The 21,255-nt window shown below is 38.1% G+C and overlaps 1 protein-coding gene across 6 annotated transcripts in view; it reads right to left on the bottom strand.

Moving 5' to 3' along the window:
- Positions 1-21,255, bottom strand: part of ssbp2b (single stranded DNA binding protein 2b) — a 384,828-nt gene that overhangs the window by 236,170 nt on the left and 127,403 nt on the right. For all 6 annotated transcript variants that reach the window (XM_072582549.1, XM_072582579.1, XM_072582558.1 and 3 more), the window contains one exon: positions 10,574-10,658. In XM_072582549.1, coding sequence (XP_072438650.1) covers positions 10,574-10,658 — 85 coding nt within the window. The remainder of the gene's footprint in view (positions 1-10,573; positions 10,659-21,255) is intronic.

Below are 21,255 nucleotides of genomic sequence, written 5' to 3'. Positions count from 1 at the left end.
CCTCCTCACCCCGAACAGCATCCCACAGAGACCATTCCCTCCAAGACTCCCTAGTTAGGTCCACGCCACCCACCAACCCACCCTCCACTCCCAGCACCTTCCCTTGCCACCCATTCTTCCACATCGGGCAGAGATTCTCCTGCATATCCAAACACCTCATCTACTATGTCCATTGCTCTCGGTGTGGTCTTTCTCTATATTGGGCAGACATAATGCAAACTTGCAGAACATTTCATAGAACATCTCTGAGACACACGCACGCTGTGGCCTTCCACTTCAACTCCCCCTCCCACTCTACCAAGGACATGCAAGTCCTGGGCTTTCTCCACCACCAAATCCTAGCTTCTGGTCCTTTACCATGACCCCATTTGTAACTTGAAGCTCTTGTACTACCCATCCTCAATGCTTTCTCCCATTTCACCTTCACCATATGCTGTCATTTACTAGAAGCCTTCATTATATAATAATGAAGTTTGAGCTGGTTGTCTGGAGAGATAAGAAACAGCATTACATTTTATTACTGTGCTATTACTATTACTTTGAGATTTCTATGAAAAACTATTGTTGGGCCAAATGGTCTGTTTCCACACTGTAAGGATTCTATGATGATTCTATGATAACCAGTCCCGATGAGTAGGAGAGTTGTTCTGAATATGGTGGAAACAAACAAACGGATGAGGTTAGGGAAGGAAGTTATACAGTACTGAAATATGCTGCATGTGAAACACAAGGTTTTTTTAAATTAAAAGAATGTTTGCAATGAATAATTGCAGCATTATCCCAGCATGATGCAGAATTGACTTATTTTCTAATATTTAAATCATTTGGACTTGATTAAACAAGTGAGTGATTAAATTGCATGTTGTTTGATTGTGGTTACTTGTAAAACACTTTTTTTTATATAAAAGGAAAAAAGCCATTTAGTCAAGGAAATTGTTCTATGATTGCTTTTATGATTCAAGCTAATGTGAACTTTAGCGAACACATTTCTTTGTACCTTTGTGGGACACAAGTGTCACCAGTCAGGCAGCATTGTCTATGTCTAACTCCCTTAAAAGGAAATCATCTTTTTGAATATAACTGGTTTGGTAAGCTATTTAAAAGGGCGGTAAGGAGTTAATTACAGTGCTGTTAGTCGAGAGTCATACTTAAGGCTGACAAAGTAAGGACAGTAGCCTTCTATTCTGAACAACATTAAGAAACCAAATGGTTTTCCTAACAACTGGTTATTTTCATGGTCATCATTACTGATTATTAACTTTTAATTCCAGATTTATTCACTTACATTTAATTTTACAAGCTATTATGTGGTGAAGTTTGAAGAGATCTCTATAGTATTAATTCGAACCTCTCGAATACTAGCCAGGTAACATGTGATTGCATCTCTCTACATATCACAGATGACAAAACAACAGGAAACATGGTTTTAAGAACAAGACAGCTGTAATCAACCTCAGGAGGAAACAGACAAATTAGTAAATACATGTCAGATGAAAGGTAGATGTAAAATAACCTATTTCAAAGAAAGGCAAGCAGCAATCCCCATGTTCTGTCCAATATTTATCCTTCAATCAACATCGAAATGATGATCTGGTCATCATCACACTGCTGTTCATGGGAAAATTCTTTCCACAAACTGGTTGCATTACCTAGATTACAAAAGTGTCTGCAGTCTAAAATGTACTTCATTAGCTGTTGAATAAGTAGGGATAATCGGAGGTTGTGAAATGTTGTATATCAGTATTTTGTTCATTTTTACTAATAGTACAGCCGATTTATTTAAGTTTTACACATACTACATGAAACTGTTTTCCACATGTATAACTACTGTTATGAAGTTTGAGAGCACAATACTGTTGATGTACTGATTGCATTCTATAGCACCAGATTCAATGTCCATGAATGATAGACTGAGTAATATAAAGTAAAAAAAAACTGGTGTAATTTATTTTAAAACTGAAACAATCACAAACATGCACAGACATCTAACAGTAAATCCATAATGCTCATGTATCAATGACCAGGTACAATCTTTCTATCCAAGGGCTGGTCACTCAAATCTATAAAAATGCATAACCAAAATATTACAAATTAGCATGCCAAGAAAAGTATCAGAAGAAGTCAATTTCTCCAAGTCATAAATTTAATAGAAATTGATTAAGCAAGCCATTTCATGCTGCTACTAAGCAGAGGCTACATGTGTGACATTTTCCACTTACAGCATACTGTTATCAGTCCAGAAAGATGTTCAACCTCCCACACAAGTGAGCAATGCTTGGTGTAAATTTCAGTACCAGTGCAATGCCAGGTACGTTGGCCATTCACCCTACAATTTGGCATATTGTGTCAAATAGTAAGGTTGTTCATAAAAAGCAGAATACTGAAACAGCCTCCGCCTGTGAAACCCAAAGAAAATGCTTATTGTCAGATCTAATCCTGTGATTGGGTAGCACTTGCTGAGTGACCATCAGTGCAATGACAGCTCGAGTAACAACTAATTCAATATAGTCAGTCAAGTTGGCAACATAGTTCATTTACACTGGCAAGATACAGGTCAATGTTCCTTGAAATTGTAAGACCCTGGAGCTCCCTAGTGTTTTTTCATGGCAATACCTTGACCATGCAGAATCATACTGCCAACCCTTTGCTTCTGTGGTACAGATTGTTGTGACTATTTAAAATTTGGTCTTCTTGCAGTTGTCCCTTTTCAATAATATTAATTCTGTAAGGTTGGGATTTCAAACATGATAAGGAAGGAACACTAATACAGCTCTTGAGATATATTGTTTGGAGAGGAGATTGTAGGTCACTATGTTCCCATGCGCCTGTTCCATTGCTTTTCTATTTTACACTTGTTACAGGTTTGGAAAATATTGTGGAAGGAATATAGGTAAATTGTATCTTGTAAATTGTTTACATTGCTGTCATTGTGTAGTTGTGATCAGGGGAGTAAGATTGTGGTAACGAACTTATCAAGGAGACTGCTTTGCTCTAGATTGTGCCAAGTTTCTTGAGTTCAGTTGGAGCTGTAATCATTCAGGCAAGTGAGAGGTATTCCATCACACTTCCAATGGATATCATGTAATTGGTGGACAAATTTTAGGGAGTAAGAAAAAGGGCTATTCATCACAGAATTCCCAGACTTTGATATGCTTCTGTCATGGCACAATATATGTGTTTCTCCATTTAACATTTTGATCAATAGTGACAATCCAAGATGTTGATGGTGGAGGAGTTCAGTGATGGAAAAGCTATTGAATGACATGGACTGGATGTTTCTCTCTTTTTTTAAATGATCTTTGCCTGTATTGTATGGTCTGAGTGTTATTTGCCACTTAACAATCCAAATATGAACACTGTCTAGGTATTGCTGTATGCCGGTTCGGTGTCCTTCATCATTGGAGGATCTGTGAAGGGAACTGAATGTTGTATAATCATCAGCAAATAAACCCAATTCAGCCTGTATGATGGATGGTAGATTATAATTTAAAACTGCTCTTAGAAATTCCTAGCAACGTCCAGGAGCTGAGATAGCTAGCACTGAATAGCCACAATCATTTCCATTTGTGTGAGGTATAACTCCAGCCAGTCGAAGGTCTTCCCTCACCCCTCAGTTTTACTAGAGTTACTTAATACTACACTCAGTTGAAAGTTGCACCATTGTCAAGGACAATCACACCGATTCCACATCAAGAATTTAGATCTTTTAACTGCACTTGGATCAAGACTGCAACAAAATCAAAAGTCAAGTGATCCTTTTGAAACCCAAACTGGAAGTGGGAAAGCAGATTATTGCTAAATGTTGCCTGATAGCAATATCAATAAAAACTTACATTATTCTATTCTGAACCCATCAATAAAGTAATGGGGCAATAATTAGCCAGATACACTTTTCCAACATTTGTCCTCAGAGCACTTGCCATTTGCCATTTTGGCACATAGATGCCAGACTTAATGGAACAGCGTGGTTAGGAACACAGCTAGTTCTGCAGCACAACTAGTTCTGCACTATAGGTAGGATGTTACGATGGCCCATGTCCTTTGTGGGCTCAGGTATTTACTGATGACATGGAATGCATCTAGTTGTCTGAAGACTAGCATCTCTGATAATGCAACCTCGGGAAGAAGAGAAGATGGATTATCTACTTGACACTTTTGTCTGAAGGCAGTTGTAAATTCTTAATCTTTGTCTATTGCATTCATAAGCTGGACATGTTATCACTGAGGATGAGAAAATTCATGAAGACTTCCCACAAAGATATAAAAGAGACCTAAAGGGCAACTTTTTCACACAGAGGGTGGTACGGGGATGGAATGAGCTGCCAGAGGAAGTGGTGGAGGCTGGTACAATTGAAACATTTAAGAGGCATTTAGATGGGTATATGAATAGGAAGGGTTTGGGGGGAATATCAGCCAGGTGCTGGCAGATGGGACTAGATTGGGTTAGAATATCTGGTCGGCGTGGACAGGTTGGACTGAAGGGTCTGTTTCCATGCTGTACATGTCTATGACTCTATGATTAATTGATTAATTGTGCACCAATAGTCATTAACAGATATAGCTGGTACAATCTGATTCATTATTAGAGGATCTATGAATGGTACGAAGTGTTGTACAATCATCAGCAAATATCTCCATTTTTTACTTTATGATGGAAGGAAGATCATTAGTGAGCACTGCAATATCTTTGATTTGATTGGTTTGTTGTGGGAACACTTAGCATGCAACTGCATGTGGCCCTACGTTATGGCTTCAGCTGTTGGTCTCTAATCAACTGTAAACATCAAACAAAGAAGTCTTACAAAATACAGCATAGTAATTTCTATCTCTAGCAAATAATTAGGTGCATTAGCTACTATTAAATGGAACAAAATGGAACTACGAATGTACTTGAATCTTTATAACTCGACAGCAAAGGTGAAAACAAATAATGATGAATTTTCATTCAAAATATTTAAATCCTCCACGACCATGTTCTCAAAGCATGTTTTAATTTCAATAAGTAACAAATATCAAAGATTTGTATGGCATTTAGCATTCACAGGTTAAGAAACTCAGGTGAAAGGAAAATCGCATTATTCAAAATGCCCAAGCTCCTCAACATTCACAAAACATATGGATGTTGAAGCTGTTTATTGCTATGCTTACATCATTCCACAAAGCCTTTGGATATTCCCAATATCTATCAAAATTGCCTGAAAGGGAGATGTTTTATGGTTGCCTCCAACTACAAAGCTTGTCAACATCAAAAATCAGGATGATTAATAGGCAATTGTTGTATGCAACTCCAAATTGTTTTGCCATGCTATTGTTATGTTTACATAGGTATTTTGTTCTCTTTAGACCAGTACACGTGCTTTTGTGGAATGAATGCAGCCTGATTTCTTGCCCATTGGCACAGCTTTGCCCCTTAGTTTAATATTAAATTGATAACAACACAACTTTTAAGGTAGTAGCAGCAGGGAGAATGCGAACATTTACCATCATTACATCTCTGAAATGGATAGCAACTCCTGGAATCTACAAATAAGAAGTTTAATGCAGAAATACAGAAGTCGCTATCAGAGATGCCATGCTTATCCATGTGGTGGCTTAGTAAAGTTCTCAGAATACAATCAAATTTAAAATCACTGTACTAATGAAAACCTGCACTTTCAGATTATTAGGTTCACTGTAAAAGTTCTTCAAAAAGTTATAGCTTGTTCAATAAGGTTAATCTGGATTTTTGAAGGTATACTACAATTGACAATCATCTCTGACTCTGAAAAGCTAATTTTACATTTGTGGAATGTCATTTTTCTCCCCCTCACTCCCCGGTCAAAACACGTTTCATGTTTTTTTCTAAAGTTGTTTATGATATTTCAGCTAGTGCCTTAATCGTTTGTATATGTATACACACTGCACTTTGTGAAATATAATTATTAGTGTATTTTACTTCTGGGTTTGATATGATTGGCTTTGCTTGTTGTTGGATGACTACTGAATTAGTGTCAAATTCAAATGAAAGCTGAGAAAGGAATCTATGCCACAGAGACTGTTAAATCCTATGGGAGACGTTTATTTTTAAATCAAGTTCAGAAGTGGATGCTGTTATTTCGCTGCTGATCAGGAAATCTAAGCCAATGTCTTTAGAAAAGCCATACGAAAATGGTATGAAAATGCAAATACCAAGTTTTCACAGCAATCTGTGTCATTCTAAGATTGGGTCAAAATTTGAGAGCGTTTAAGTCTGCTGCTGACTGTAAGTACTTATTTGATGGCACTAGTGAGTGTTTTAAATGTGAAAAATATTAAATGTCCAGTGTTAATGTTACCAATTTCTACAGCTGGATAACTCCCCAAAAGAAAACTTCAGTTATACGTTGGGAAGTGAATACACAAACAAGCAAGTGATTCTGAGCACGTGGATAGATTTCCATGCACGTTGGAACAACGGTAATGCACAAGATACAACTTATGAATTTTGCAAGTACAATTCTAAAGTGCCACATACTAGGGTTACAAGGATCAGGGAATTAGTAGATATTAGCTAACTAAAGCAAGTACTAATTCAAGCAGAAAAAGTAGGTAATGACAAATCAAAAAAAAGACTGAGTGGGAAACCATGCAGTACTGGATATCCACAAGGATCTGTTCTCAGTCTCCCATTGTCTTTTGATATTCAGAGAATTAATAAGTACCACGGTAGATTATACTTATAATATTGCAAAATTTTAAGGCATCAAGCTATGCGATTATTTGATGAATAGAGTAACAAAATAGTCTGGAACAATTTAATGGTCAGGTAACAAACAACACATTAGTTCTAGGGTCAATTATACTAAGATTACTCACACAGAGAAAATACATGCACTGGATAAAAGTGGCTTCCAGCACCAAAGTGGAAATGTTGAAGAATTAATGAATAATTTCAACCCATACTTTATAATAAAACTGCTGCATTTTCAATGAAAATGCATACAAAGTAAAGGTTTTTGCAAGATTTTGTCCTGCCTTCAACTCACTTCCATTTGAACATAGGTCACTGCTAAAAGTGTGGGATCTTTGAATTTACCTTTTCGTGTGAAGACCCTCCTCTAACAGGTCCTAAATATACCTATTTCTAGTTTGAGCCAATGGACAGATGTGGGTAAATTAAAATTAATGTGGAATAAGAGTGACATGATACATTTAGGACAATAAAAATAAGGAATACAACTTTATGGTTAATGGGAAGACATTTGAAAAGATAATTTCCTTAAATTGACAGGTAGGTATGTGAAGAGGCACAAAAAAGTTTGAATTTTATAAATCAAGAAACATGGTTCAAAAAGTACTCATTAAGTTATACTTATAGCACTGTATGAAGTATTAAGATTCTCACAATAAAGGAGAATATTAAAGCCATAAAAATATTTAGTTTTGATTCAAGCAGTAATTTTCCATCATGAGAAATTTATAATAATGAGGAGGTACTAAGGCAGGAAAAACATTTAGTCGGGTGTTTGACATAAGGATGAGTATTTGAAGAGTCAGTGACAAAATCTAGGTAGAACATCGCAATTTTGACAGACTACCATTAAATGGTAATTGGGTCAAGTATCGAAGAGAACATGGAATTCAATCTGGACACTACAAAGTGGCAATCAATAATAGAAACTATGAAAAGGTCTGCTGATCACACAAGGCTAATCAAATTGTAGTTAATAAAATTACTTAATAAAGAACAATGAATAATGACAAACAGAAAGAACTGTCTAAATATTTTATGAGAAGATGCACCATTTACACAGTACGAGCACATTATCTCATGACACTTAGGTGTATCACAAGTATGGGTGGACAAAGTTAAAAATCATACAACACCAGGTTATAGTCCAACAGGTTTAATTGGAATCACTAGCTTTGAAGGAGTGACACTCCGAAAGTTAGTGCTTCCAATTAAACCTGCTGGACTATAACCTGTTGTTGTGATTTTTAATTTTGTACACCCCAGTCCAACACTGACATTGCCAAAGTATGGGCGGAACCTTGAAGAGCTGAGGGGTTCAACCTCTGTCTGGAAGTCAATGAAAGACCCTTGCCTTTTCCAGGGAATGCTTACTGAACCATATAGTAATCTTCCACTGGTATCACGACCTTGAGGGAGGAAATTCTACTCATTGAGAGATGTCAGCCAATCGGGTGGTTGGAAGCTACATAGATTGAAGAGGGAAGGTGGCATGGTTGACACCATTCCACTGAATTAAGTGGCCCTCCTACCTTTAAATAAGCCACCTCTGGGAACAGCTGTTTCTTTCCAATATCAATGATTTGTCTCAAATTGGTTTTGACAGCCATTTTTAAAACCAAAAACCCAGAGAGAATGAGAAGTGCAAATGCACAAGGGGCATATTCCGAAATGGCAGAGCTTTTCAAAGGTATTTTCCATCCACAGAAAATTTCTCATTACCACCACAAACTCTTCAGAACCCAAAATGTCTTGTACCTCATTTCTGACCTCAAAAACCCAACATAAAAGAAAACAGGAAGAGTAAGAGAACAAAAAGGATTGATTCAGACATCGAAAACAAAGAGATTAGGTATCATCTCAAATGTTTAATTCTAAACTTCCAAACTAAAATTTCCTGGGTTCCAAAGTTAGAAACAATAAAAATTCCACTATACACAAAATAAATATAAGCATGAACTCATACAGGTACAACATATACACCTGCACTAACCAGGCGATGAAGAGCAATATTTTGTATCTCTGATTATGAACTTTCATTGGCACAAGACCATTAGAAACAGGAACAGCGGTAGGACATTCACACCCACGAGCCTGCTCCTTCATTCAATAGAATCTTGGCTGATCAGACATTCCACACATCCATTTTCCTGCATTTTGCCTCTAACCCTTGATTCCCCTACTGGTGAAGGATCTACTTATAGCAACCCTAAATATACACAAGGACTCTGCTCCCACAGCCCTCTGTGCCAATGAGTTCCAAAGACTCACAACCTCAAAGGAGGGATTCCTCCACATCTCAGAATTAAGAGATGCCAATTTAAGACTGAGATTATGTCATCTGGTCCTAGACTCTCCCATGAGAGGAAATATCCCCTCAACATTTACCCTGTCAAGCTCCTTAAGAATCTGACACGTTTCAATAAGATGACCCTCATTCCTCTAACTATCAATGATTAGACTGCAATCTATTTAACCTTTGCTCTGGTATACTACCGAATATCCAAACTTTTGAAACTAACTAACAAACAAATATACAATGACAGTACACCTGCAAACATGGGGAAAAAAAGCTGTTTTCACACAAGCAAAGTACTCCTGGAAATACTTTAAATTGTGAAGTAAATCAAAAGGCAATATTGAAAAATTATGTTAAATTGAACAATTCAGTTAACAAACTACAAAGGACTAATAGTTGCTACACAAGATTTCAGTTTGCTTGAAGGGAAAAAGTACCAAACCAAAAGTAATATTTGAAGTATTTATCACATTTGTAAAATAATGCATGCACTATTAACCTTTATTCAAAGTAAGTAAATCAAAATGGCAAGAAAATGAAACCACCGTCAGCCACAGCTATCTTATCCAATTTCTACATTAGAGGAGAGAGCATAAATGCAAACCTTGAAGCAATATTTACTTCTGCATGACACACCTCATCTAAGAGTCGAACATATCTAAGCTTATTAATGAAAATTAAAATTTTTGCTGGCAAATGTTCTGGTTTGCTGAAAATTGCAATCATTTAAGATTTCGGTTAGCTTAAATTGGAAACAAAAATACTCCTAATTTTACTCTGACAAGTTCTACAATGACAAAAACTAACTTATGTTTTGAATTCTCACAATATATGCAGAAGCGAAACTATCTCCATACTGAACTCAGCAACTAACACAAATGGGTTAAGTCTTGCACAATGTAAAATGCCTCCAGAAAATCATTGTTTTATTTTAAAACAAAAGCTTTGTAAAATTCAATCAATTTGTTATTCAGATAAGATACAGAATAGGTCATGATTGTTTACCAAAAAGATGAATCACTTATGCCAAGCCAAAAATTCCACTTACCTATATTTTATTCTTCAGTGAACCACCAGGATCAATTGCACTCCACAAATGTTTTGAAATGGCACACTAAGTGTGGCATTCAGTGTCATTTAGCTTATTCATCAAAAGCTTCAAATTAACTGAAATAACTTTCTCACAAAAACAAGTTGTGAGCCAAGTAATCAGATCAAGAGGTTACAGGATGATCAAGATTTCATATCATATGGTAAAACAAAGTCAGAAAATATTGCAAGAAAAAATAGCTGATTTTGATCAATTTTTGCTTCTGCATCACATCTCAAATTATAATTGTAACTCAGAACCTTGTTACAGTCCACTAGAGACCTCCAGTGAGCTGCCAAATTCATTTTACACACATTTTCCAGGCTGAAGCATGTCTTGGACAACCTTTTGTAAACTAAGATCCGAACTAGATGACAATTATGAGGCAAAAGGTTCAAACCATGAAACTTCAGGTTCATGATATAAAAATGAATCAATGTCATTGAAAGGCTCCCCGATTTGATCTGTGACTTACATAATCATGAAAGGCTTTTGCTTCACTAGAATGTTCACAGGTTTCTCTTCTTTCAGGTGCCGCACAGTAAAGGTCCCAAAATACACTGAAAGAAATTATCTTTTATTAATAAAATTTCATATTAATCTAAAAACATTTTTCAATGTTCTCTAAAACACAGAGATTACACAAGTTGTTGATATAACTATTTCATTTAAAATGTTAACAATTCCCTCTTTGAGAGAATAAAATATCTTTACTCATCTTTAAGATCATTAAAATCATGCAATTTTATTTAATTACATTTGTTTACATTTACTGAGAAACATACTAGTAAATACTTATAAACAACTTGGAAAGACAAATTCATCCTACCATTCCACCTTTATTGTCATTTTTGAAAAACTGACAAAATGAAAATAATGTTTAATTACACTGACTTTAGTCAAGATTAAAAATCACAACACCAGGTTATTGTCCAGCCAGTTTATTTGTAAGCACTAGCTTACAGGCCGCTGCTCCTTCATCAGTTAATTGCCAAGATGAGATACTTTGTATTGACGCTGCCACAGTAATTAGACACTTCAGGGCCTCAACTAGCCCATGTCACTCAAAGCATCCGTCATCCTGGACAAAATACATCACGTGCTGGATAGACAGCATACATATGCCACTGCAAGACACTCAGTGTTATGCATCCCTCCCACAGCTGGTCTGGGTAGCGGAATAAAAGCCCAGTCTTAATGTTTTTATTTCCCAATTTGTAAAATAAAAACGGAACAGTGGATGTTCAGCCCAAGCAAATTCATATCCAATCATTTTCAACCAGCAAACCATCTGACCCCTAAAAATCAGAAGAACTCTTGAGCATCCACAGTGCAAAAGGTTCAAAATGACACTAATTCAATAAGAAAGTTCTGATGAACACTTATGAAGTATACAATCCTACCACAGTGAAAAAGGCCAATGTCTTTCCTCCCCACAAGCTGTCATCATTGTCAGCAATCACTTGCTAAAAATATGATTGCCCACCTAGGAAATTCCTTTTTACTGATCATGCATTAAGTGGGTCCTTGCGTGGCTGAGGAGTCTGATTCTAGAGCCTCATTTCCAACCACATACTTGGCATGTGTTCCAGGAGATGGAATTGCCCCTTTGAGATCACTGGCATCCCCTTCTCCGGTTCCTTTTCCATAATTCCTCTTGCTAACAAGCATTCTCAGAAAATTGTGTCCCTTCATTCAGGAGGCTTCTCTAATTCGATTTCATCTGAACATGGTCTCCTACACATTGACATCTAGAGCCCGACAGCATGGAGACAGGCCCTTCGGCCCAAACTGATCACGCCAACCAAAACGTCCATCCACATTATGTTGGATTTCTTGAAGAAAGCCTTCTGGGTCTCTTTGAAATGCTCCCTTTATCCTCCTCTTGTTTGAATGCTTTCCTTGAACTGCGTGAAGATGGTTTGTTTTGGCAATTCAAACACAAGCATCCTAGGCACATGACCAGCCCAGCTGAGCTGGTTTCAGTTGATCATGGCCTCGATGCTGCTGTCATTGACTCCTTCAAGGACACTGTTGTTAGTATGCCTGTCCTCACAGCTGATGCAGAAAATCCATCTCAAACAGCATTGATGGTACTTCTCAAGGGCCATGAGTTAGTATCTATACATAGTCCAAGTTTCAGAGCCATATAGAAGATTCAGAAGGATGACTGTCTAATACATAAGGATCTTGGTATCAGCATAAATGTCACAGTCATAAGAGACTCCCATCCTTAGGTATCCAAAGGTGGTGCTCGCAGACTGGATGCAATTGAATCTCTGCATCAATGTCAGCCTTAGATAAAAGGTAGCTCCCCAAGTAGGGGAATTCTTCCAGATTTGTGAGGATTTTTCTGTTGATCTTAATGAAGTTAGGGACCTGAACGTAGGATAGTTTGGAAAGGGAAAAAAAGATATGAACGAAGATAATCAAAAATTTTCACAGATATGCATTACAGACATTCTGCATGCTCTAAAGCTTTGTATATCGCTAGGCAGGCACTCAAGAGGGCTTGAAATTCAACTATGGGAATGTTTGGTATAGCGCATGCACCATTAAGACAGAGAAATTCAGAACAAAAACAATATATTTCAGAAAATGTGTACATCACTACCTTTGAAAGTAGCACCCAATTTTTAAAAAGTTTTAGACATTTTCCCCAAACATTTCATTTCTCTTATTTTGTATTTATTTCAGTGGGATTCACAGAATTATGTTGCCACAAGTGTATTAGGGGCTTATAATACCTATGTAGCTTTCCAGAAAAACATGATAATTTCTCAGTGAATGCTTTCACTTCACCGTTATTGGTATCAATCATTTCCTGCTTAACATCAAAAGTTTTGCCACAAATGTTCCTTCTGCAGTTGAGCGTCATGCAAAAGGATACCAAATCAGGCTGTTTTATTGTTAAATAGATTTTTTTAAAAATTCTGTACATGATAGACAAAGATTTTTAGTGAACTATAAAGAGAACCCAGAAGAGAAAAAAATCCAGGAAGTCTGACGAATGAAACAAACTGGTCTGACTCATTTTGCATAATTCAAAATGGAAAGGAACATATTGATCCTCCGAATATTTATGGTTTCTACTCTCGGAATAATTTTTCCTAGGTCTTGGATACAGAAGGCAAATAAATTTAAGCACAATGTGTCATCAGGGAGGAGATGGCCTAGTGGTATTAACGCTGGACTATTAATCCAGGGACCCATGTAATGTTCTGGGAACCTGGGCTTGAATCCGGCTACAGCAGATGATAGAATTTAAATTCAATTTAAAAATCGGGAATTAAAAGTCTACTGATGGCCATGAATCCATGGTCAGGGGAAAAAAACATCTGGCTCACTCATGCCCTTTAGGAAAGAAAAACTGCCATCTTTACCTGGTCAGCACGACAAGTGACTCCAGGCCAACAGCAATGTGGTCAATTCTTAACTACCCTGGCTAGCCTAGCCAGCTACACCCTCATCCAATGAATGAATAAAAAGGCAGGGCAGTTACCAATGAGCTCCCATCTCCAGCTGCTATTCCCACAGTGGATCTGAGGCTGACAAGCCACAATGAGAAGCAAAGCTAATTGCGGTAGTTTAAAAAACAGAATTCAGTGTTCATCCTATTACAGGACAATTTTGCCATCACACAGGCACTTTCTAGTCTGAAGTTTCAGGACAGAAGCAGGTACTGCAGGTTAAGAAATTTCCAAGCAGTTTGAATATGGAGATGGTGGAACATATAATTTCATATAAGCAGTTCATCTGAAAGAGTTCCTGCTGTGAGGAGGGAAGCTTGTTCATGGATCATGGGAGGAGACATCCAAAATCGGTCAGGTGACTGCTAATTATCTAAATTGTTACTAACACTAACAGATGACCCCTCATCGGTCTTATTCATTCATTCATTCCCACCAGGCACCCAAAGTAAAGCTAAAACCATTTTCTAGCATTTGGCCCATATCCCTCTAAACCCTTCCTATTCATGTATTCATCCAGATGTCTTTTAAAGGGGGCAGCACGGTTACTCAGTGGTTAGCACTGCTGCCTCACAGCGCCAGGGTCTCTGGTTCGATTCCAGTGTGGGGTGACTGTGTGGAGTTCACACATTCTTCCTGTGTCTGCGTGGGTTTCTTCTGGGTGTTCTGGTTTCCTCCCACAATCCAAAGATGTGCAGGTCAGGTGAATTGGCCATGCTAAATTGCCCGTAGTGTTAGGTGCATTAGTCAGAGGGAAATGGGTCTGGGTGGGTTACTCTTCGGAGGGTCGGTGTGGACTTGTTGGGCCGAAGGGCCTCTTTCCACACGAAGGAATCTAATCTAATCTAATCATGTTGTAATTGTATCAGCCTTCACCACTTCTACTGGCAGCTCATTCCATACATGCATCACCCTCTGCGTGAAGTAGTTGCCCCTTCGGTCACTTTTAAATCTTTCCCCTCTCACCTTAAACCTATGCCCTCTGGTTTTGAACTCCTCCACCCCAGGGAAAAGACCTTGTCTATTTATCCTATCCATGCCCCTCATGATTTTATAAACCTCTATATGGTCACCCCTCAGCCTCCGATACTCCAAGGAAAATAGCCCCAGCCTATTCAGCCACTCCCTATAGCTCAAACCCTCCAACCCTCACAACAACCTTGTAAATCTTTTCTGAAACCTTTCAAGTTTCACAACATCCCTCCTATAGCAGAGAGACCTGAATTGCACACCTTCTATAAGAAAATACAATTTATTGCTTTCTATTGACCTTGTGTCATGACAAAGCACATAGCAGTCAAGACAGACAAAACTTCACAAAAGGACAAAAGTGAGGACTGCAGATGCTGGAGATTAGAGTCAAGAGTGTGGTGCTGGAAAAGCACAGCAGGCCAGACAGCATCCAAGCATCAGGATGATGAAGAGCTTTTGTCCAAAACGTTGATTTTCCTGCTCCTCGGATGCTGCCTGACCTACTGTGCTTTTCCAGCACCACATTCTTGACTCAAATCTTCACAAAACCCAGGTGGACTACATTAGCTCAGATTAACACAATGCCACAGGCACTGATAGACACCACATGCAGAACCTTTGCCCTTCCTCATACACTTTCACCACCAATTTTATCAGGGTGTGGTATCTGATTGCATCTTGATCGTTACCTTTAACACAGCATACTGTCACTGTAGCAAGACGGGGGGAAGCTGGTAGGGTGTTATGTGTTTAGTTCCACAACATGCCATCTTAGCATGAAAGGAACATATGTTAGTCCACCTATCAACATCAGTCAGCATCCACCTAGAGAATCAGGTTCCTGTATATATGCAGACATACATTATGTGTTGCATCAACAAAACTAAAGGACTTGCTTACTCATGTGTTTTCTTCAATGTCATGCCAAAATATTGCAGAGGAGAGCAATTGCTGAGTGTGGGTGAGACAATACAACTTCTGTGACCAGGATATCAAGATTATGATCAAAAATACGCAGGTGGAAAGAGAAAACATACATAAAATGAAAATGGAAAGCATCTAATGTGACGAAGACAGCATGGTAAGAGATTGCATCCACTGAGTGCAGCAGCAAAAAATCAATCCAATGCCGCAGGAGGTTCCACAACTTGTTTTCCTCTTGCATGCAGAGTTGTTTAGCAGAAACACACAAAGGCCACTGTGATTGATGACATTTGAATGGTGCACTTGTTGGGACAGATGTGGCACATACAATTATTCGTTTTACTGGCGAGGTATGTCCAAGGCACTCCTGTAGGTCCAATCAGTTATGGCTTGAAATGCAATTTGCCACTGTCACTTTGAAGAGTTTTGTCTCTAGTGACTTTATAGATTTGACTACTGTATGTTGCATTTGCTGGAATGGAACACACAATCCCAGAGAGATGACCTGGACAGGGATAGATCTGCAAGGCTACATGTGATTCACATAGTTAAGGAGACTGTGGTAGAAGCAGCAAGGGTGCCAGCTGAATTCATTACTGATGATTGACAATCACATATAATTAGTGACAAAGTGATGTTAGAAGCATATTTGAACAGAGTGCCAATGGTGAAGGTGATAATGCCAGTGCACTAAGCAAAAAGGGATATTGGTAAGAGGGAGCAACCAAAGGATGAGTTGCATGATGGAAGTTCCACCTGAATGGTTGAAAGCATTGACCAAATCCCACTGTGATATTAAAGAGTTAATTTGCTATGATGACCTGAAGGAAATTGGATATCCCGAGGCTAGGGTGGGATGCCTCTGACTTACAGGTAGATTGCAAGGAATTATGTTCCCATCCCTTGCCATTCAGAGCCATTTACATGGCCATATCCTATTATTCAGGGATTATTTACATTTGCATCATCATCCTATTCAAAATCAATAAGAACATTGCAGTTGGAATTTTGACTACTCCCTGTAGTTAAAAAAAATGATTCACAGCAGATTTGACCATTAACAGATGATTTACATTATATGGTTTCTGGAAATGATGTGGTCACTGCTTTGTGTCTTGAGTGGCAATGTGACTGTGGGGGAATGACTGGGGGGGTTGTCTTGTCAGCATTATTGGTTGTGATGTAAAGGTTTTGTATAAAGAAAGGATTGTTTCTTTTGTTCAGAAAAACCTCTTGACACGCTTTGCGAGCATGGCGAAGTGTGTTAAGAGTCTCTCCAAAGTTTGTACTGTATTTGCTGAATAAAATTTGATTGTTGCTCACAGAAGTTGGTGTATGCAGTTGCATCAAGTGTGTAAGAAGCTCAAAAAAAGAACCTCACACCACAATGTCAAAGGTTTAATCTCCTTTAGTGTCCCACATGGGTCCCAGTGGCAATTGATCTTCACTAACAATTCTCCCATTCTAGCTGGCTCATCAATCAGAAGATCCACTTTAGAGAATCTAATCTAATCATATACTGAGGGAGAGGAGATGTCAAAGGATGCGCCATCACTTCAAACCAGCTAATTATCTCCAAAGAAGGTTACACATACAGAGTTATGGCACATAGTAAAGAGTGACACACCAAAATGCAGGAGATCTCTGCACCATCCTCCACAGAGCAGGAAAGTTAGTGATGATGATGATGATAATGACGACGTTCCAACAGGCATTGTGACAGGAGTTACAGTGCTTGGAGAAACAGAATCAGATGTGCAGAGGTAAGACATGCTCATGCACTTCAAGTGGAGGGATTCCAGTGTAATGATTAACTCAACTTTGTTTTGGAAATGCAACTGCATTAACTCCAACCATGAGAAACTGGCCAAAACCATAGAAAGGACACATGCAGTATCACATATTTTATACAAAGAGTAGCAAATTGCCCTGCAATGGGTTGAAAGCTCACTCAGTGGAGTGGTACGGGCTGTTCACAGGATGAGCAGTGGACTACAATGAATACATAAGGAGGTGCACATCTACAGCAGGTTGTTTGCATTGTGGCACAGTCGGAGCTGGAAATGCTAAGTATCACACCCGAGCATGCAGCCCCACCCACTCTTCATGAAATGTGTAAATATTAATCTTCTACCTCCAAACAGCAAAAAAAAAGTTTCTTCCAAAAACTGGGGAAGGATTGACAAATCTGGATCTCACAGCCACAATATTAAACCCTCTGTAAAGTCTCTACAACTCCACAACAAATCCAGTCCACTATATCAGCAACCTAGCAGTTCAAACAGAAAGACTGCACATGAGAGTTTGGCATTGCATCAGGTTTTAAAGCTTTTTAAATGTTTACTACTAATAAACTGTAAGGCTGATGAATTCCCATGTCAGGAATTTGCCATAATGTAAGGATCACCTAGAGATTGATATCTCTGAAAGTGCTGATCCTGACGCAGTGCCAGCTGCAGTGCGTATAATGATAGTAACCTCCACTACTTTGCCTCACTCTTGTTGCTTGCCTTTCAGCAAAATTCTTAATAGTGATGCTGAGAAGGCTACTGGCCCTAATAACGTGCTGAAACACATTCAGCTTCCACCTCTAGAATGTATCTGACATCTATAATCAGACAGCAATAGTGGAGGCAGAAATGGCCAACTCACGAAAATCAGACCTGAAGCCCCACCACTGCTACAAATGGAATCATGATGAAAAATGGTACCAACACTGATAGTTTGCAATTTCTGGATAACTCAGTCTATCATATCTACAGTTTTGTTGTACATTGAGCTATTATGTGCATATTATTGCCAGATTTTACAATTCTGATCATATCTGTTTGAAACACTCAGTAAAAATGTAAAATACATTTATTGCATTAAACTATTCAAAATGGACATCATTTTAAACAGAATGGAAAGAGAACATTTCTACTAATTACAGTGATAAAACCACCCATTTACAAACAAACACAGGATTGAGTTCTGTGATGACATTGAGGATACAGCCAATGGAACAAAAAAATGGGTGACAACCCCATTCTGGCAAGCTACAGGATCAAGGTTTGTATCTATTCAGTAGCAGGCAACCAAGTGGTTGCTTCCAAGGTGAATGTCCCTGTTAAGGATTGTTGCCCGCCCCAGGAGCTGCCAACAAATTTCAGAACTGACAACTCACCATTCTCAACAACAGAATCAACAGGAGCTCCTTTTTTTTTAATATTCAGAATAGGTTTTATATGCCATTGAACATTTATTTTCCATCGCCAAATCACTGGTGTTACTCTTCATTTGTTTTTGTTTAAATAAAGAACCCAGCTCTTAAATACAAAAGTCTAATGACCACTAATGGGACTGCATCAGGCGGAAGAGGACACAAAGGATGTATAGTGCTACCCTCTTACTGCAAGTGCAGAAGAAGCATGCTCAGAATGCTTTACAGGACCCCTTCATGAACCAAAGAGGTCACAGGTAGGAGAGTCTCAAAGCACTAAGCATGCCAAGAGATCAATTGGATAGGACGTGGAGTCTCTCCTCATGACAAAGTACCACCTTTGCTGCCTGTAAATTCCAACATCCAAGAGAAAGGACGTTTTTAATTTTCCACTCATGTGGCTCCATTTGCCTAAGGATAGGACGGCCATCTGTCTCCTCTTTCTCTCCAACTCCCCTATCATTCTCACCTGCCAGCCCATCTCCTGGGGGCTAGTAGAATCAGCCTAAAATTTCTATTTCAGAATTCATTCATTAGACTTTTAGTTGCCTAAGATTCAGAAAAGGCACACAATGCATCACCTGACAATGCCTTTCAATCAGACTGTACGTATGCTGGCAGGGATCTTTTGAATTATGATTTCAGCACACTTTTACATGAAAGCAGCTTTTTTTGTTTAGGGGATCATGTTGCTTTCAGAGGTTAATTATACTTGTTTATAGAATCCCTACAGTGTGAAAACAGGCCCTTCAGCCCAACTGTTGTTTTTTTTTAAAGTATTGAAATGACTATAAGTAGTTAAATTGTTATTTCACAATTGAAATACATATTCTTGCCTACATAAAATACGTGTACACATACAGATTCTATAAACGTATTTACATGGATAAAACTGCAACAAGCACTCCCTTACTCAGCCAGTGTTTTAGAGCCAAAATTAGATATTGCACAAAAATTCAAGTTAAAACAGGAGTAAAACTTAAATTTATGCTCAATAATTCCAGCAACAGTAGAAACCATTTTACAGATGGCTGCATTAAACACCACACATCTTATTATGTTCAGTTATCTTTAGAAATCTTGAAACTCATACTTAATATCTGCTTCTCACGTCTTTTTATTGGAGGAGCCAATACCAATGGTATTTTGAATTATAGAACCCCTACAGTGTGGGAACAGGCCCTTCCACCCAACAAATCCACACTAACCTTCCGAAGAATAACCCACCCAGACCCATTCCCCTGACCTATTACCCCTGACTAATGCACCTAACCTACCTTCTTGTTTTATAAATGCCATTAAAAAGCATAATGTTAATTCCAGGATTGTTATCTCTCTGGGAACAGGAGAAACAGTAAGTTGGTATATATACCAGTATCCAAATGCCAAATTCAGCAGCAAAAGACTTTCATAGATTCACAAAAAGTTTTATTGCAAATTTATAGCACAGTACATACATCCCTGGTGGATCTTTTTCTTGTCCAAAAACAACCACCCCACCAGGCAAGACTCCAGCTTTTTATTTTACTATCACATCAACGGGATAGAACTCAGCACAGTTTTTACTTTGATAACTCACCACCAAATTATCCTGTCACCTAATTACAAACACTACCCAGCAGGGGCAGTGTAACATTAACAATAAGCAAAAAAGGGGAGAAGCTCACAGCTCTTTTATTTAAAAACTCAAATCTCAAATGATAACCAATTAATAAACTGTATGACAAGAACATGCCTCTCTTTTTGATGACAAGAACTCAGATCTTAAGATATTTTCTAATTATCCTGTTCAGAGATGTTAATACGCACCTCTGTATCAGTTGGGACTTAACTCCAGGCCAAGAACTCTGCTCCTTTTTTAATATTCAGAATAGGTTTTATATGCCATTGAACATTTCTTTTCCATCACCAAATCACTGGTGTTACTCTTCATTTGTTTTTTTTTAAATAAAGAACCCAGCTCTTAAATACCAAAGTCTAATGACCATCAAGTGTACTCAATCAATTCTGAAGCTGATCTGTTTGAGTCTTAATGGGATCTGCATTTTGAACTCCAACATACTCCCGCACGATAAAGAAAAAGCAGTTATATGTAGACAATAGTACATCGAAAGTAAAATAAAAGCTATTTCATATTCCCACTTTTAAATAGTGGGACATCCTTACTGTTGAATCTTCAACTTTTCTGTAGAAGCATTCCCTCAGGTGAAACAATCCAATTGCTCATGACTAATATATACCCTACTATTATCTGGAAATTATTTTCCTGTCCAGCATCTTGTTTAAACTGGCAATATCTATTCTAAGCCTTTTATAAATTAGTCTTTTTGTAGAATGTACATTATCCCACTAAAAACAATTATACATGTAGTATTCTATTGGCATTTTTTAGTCCCTTTTTATATATGGTATTCCCTCCAAGATTTTAAGCAAAATAGAATACCATGTCAGCGACAACAAAAACCAGTCTCAATGGCTTCTTATTTTTTTTAACTCCCAGACCAAGGAACAACTTTTCCAATTTGTTCCAACAAGCATCATCATAAATATTCCACACCGGAAAATCTGTGGCCAGGATGTGAATGCAAG

Source organism: Chiloscyllium punctatum, chromosome 2, assembly GCF_047496795.1.
Source record: "Chiloscyllium punctatum isolate Juve2018m chromosome 2, sChiPun1.3, whole genome shotgun sequence".
NCBI lineage: Eukaryota > Metazoa > Chordata > Chondrichthyes > Orectolobiformes > Hemiscylliidae > Chiloscyllium > Chiloscyllium punctatum.
Note: the sequence above shows the minus strand (reverse complement) of the source record. Positions and strands in the feature narration are given on the sequence as shown.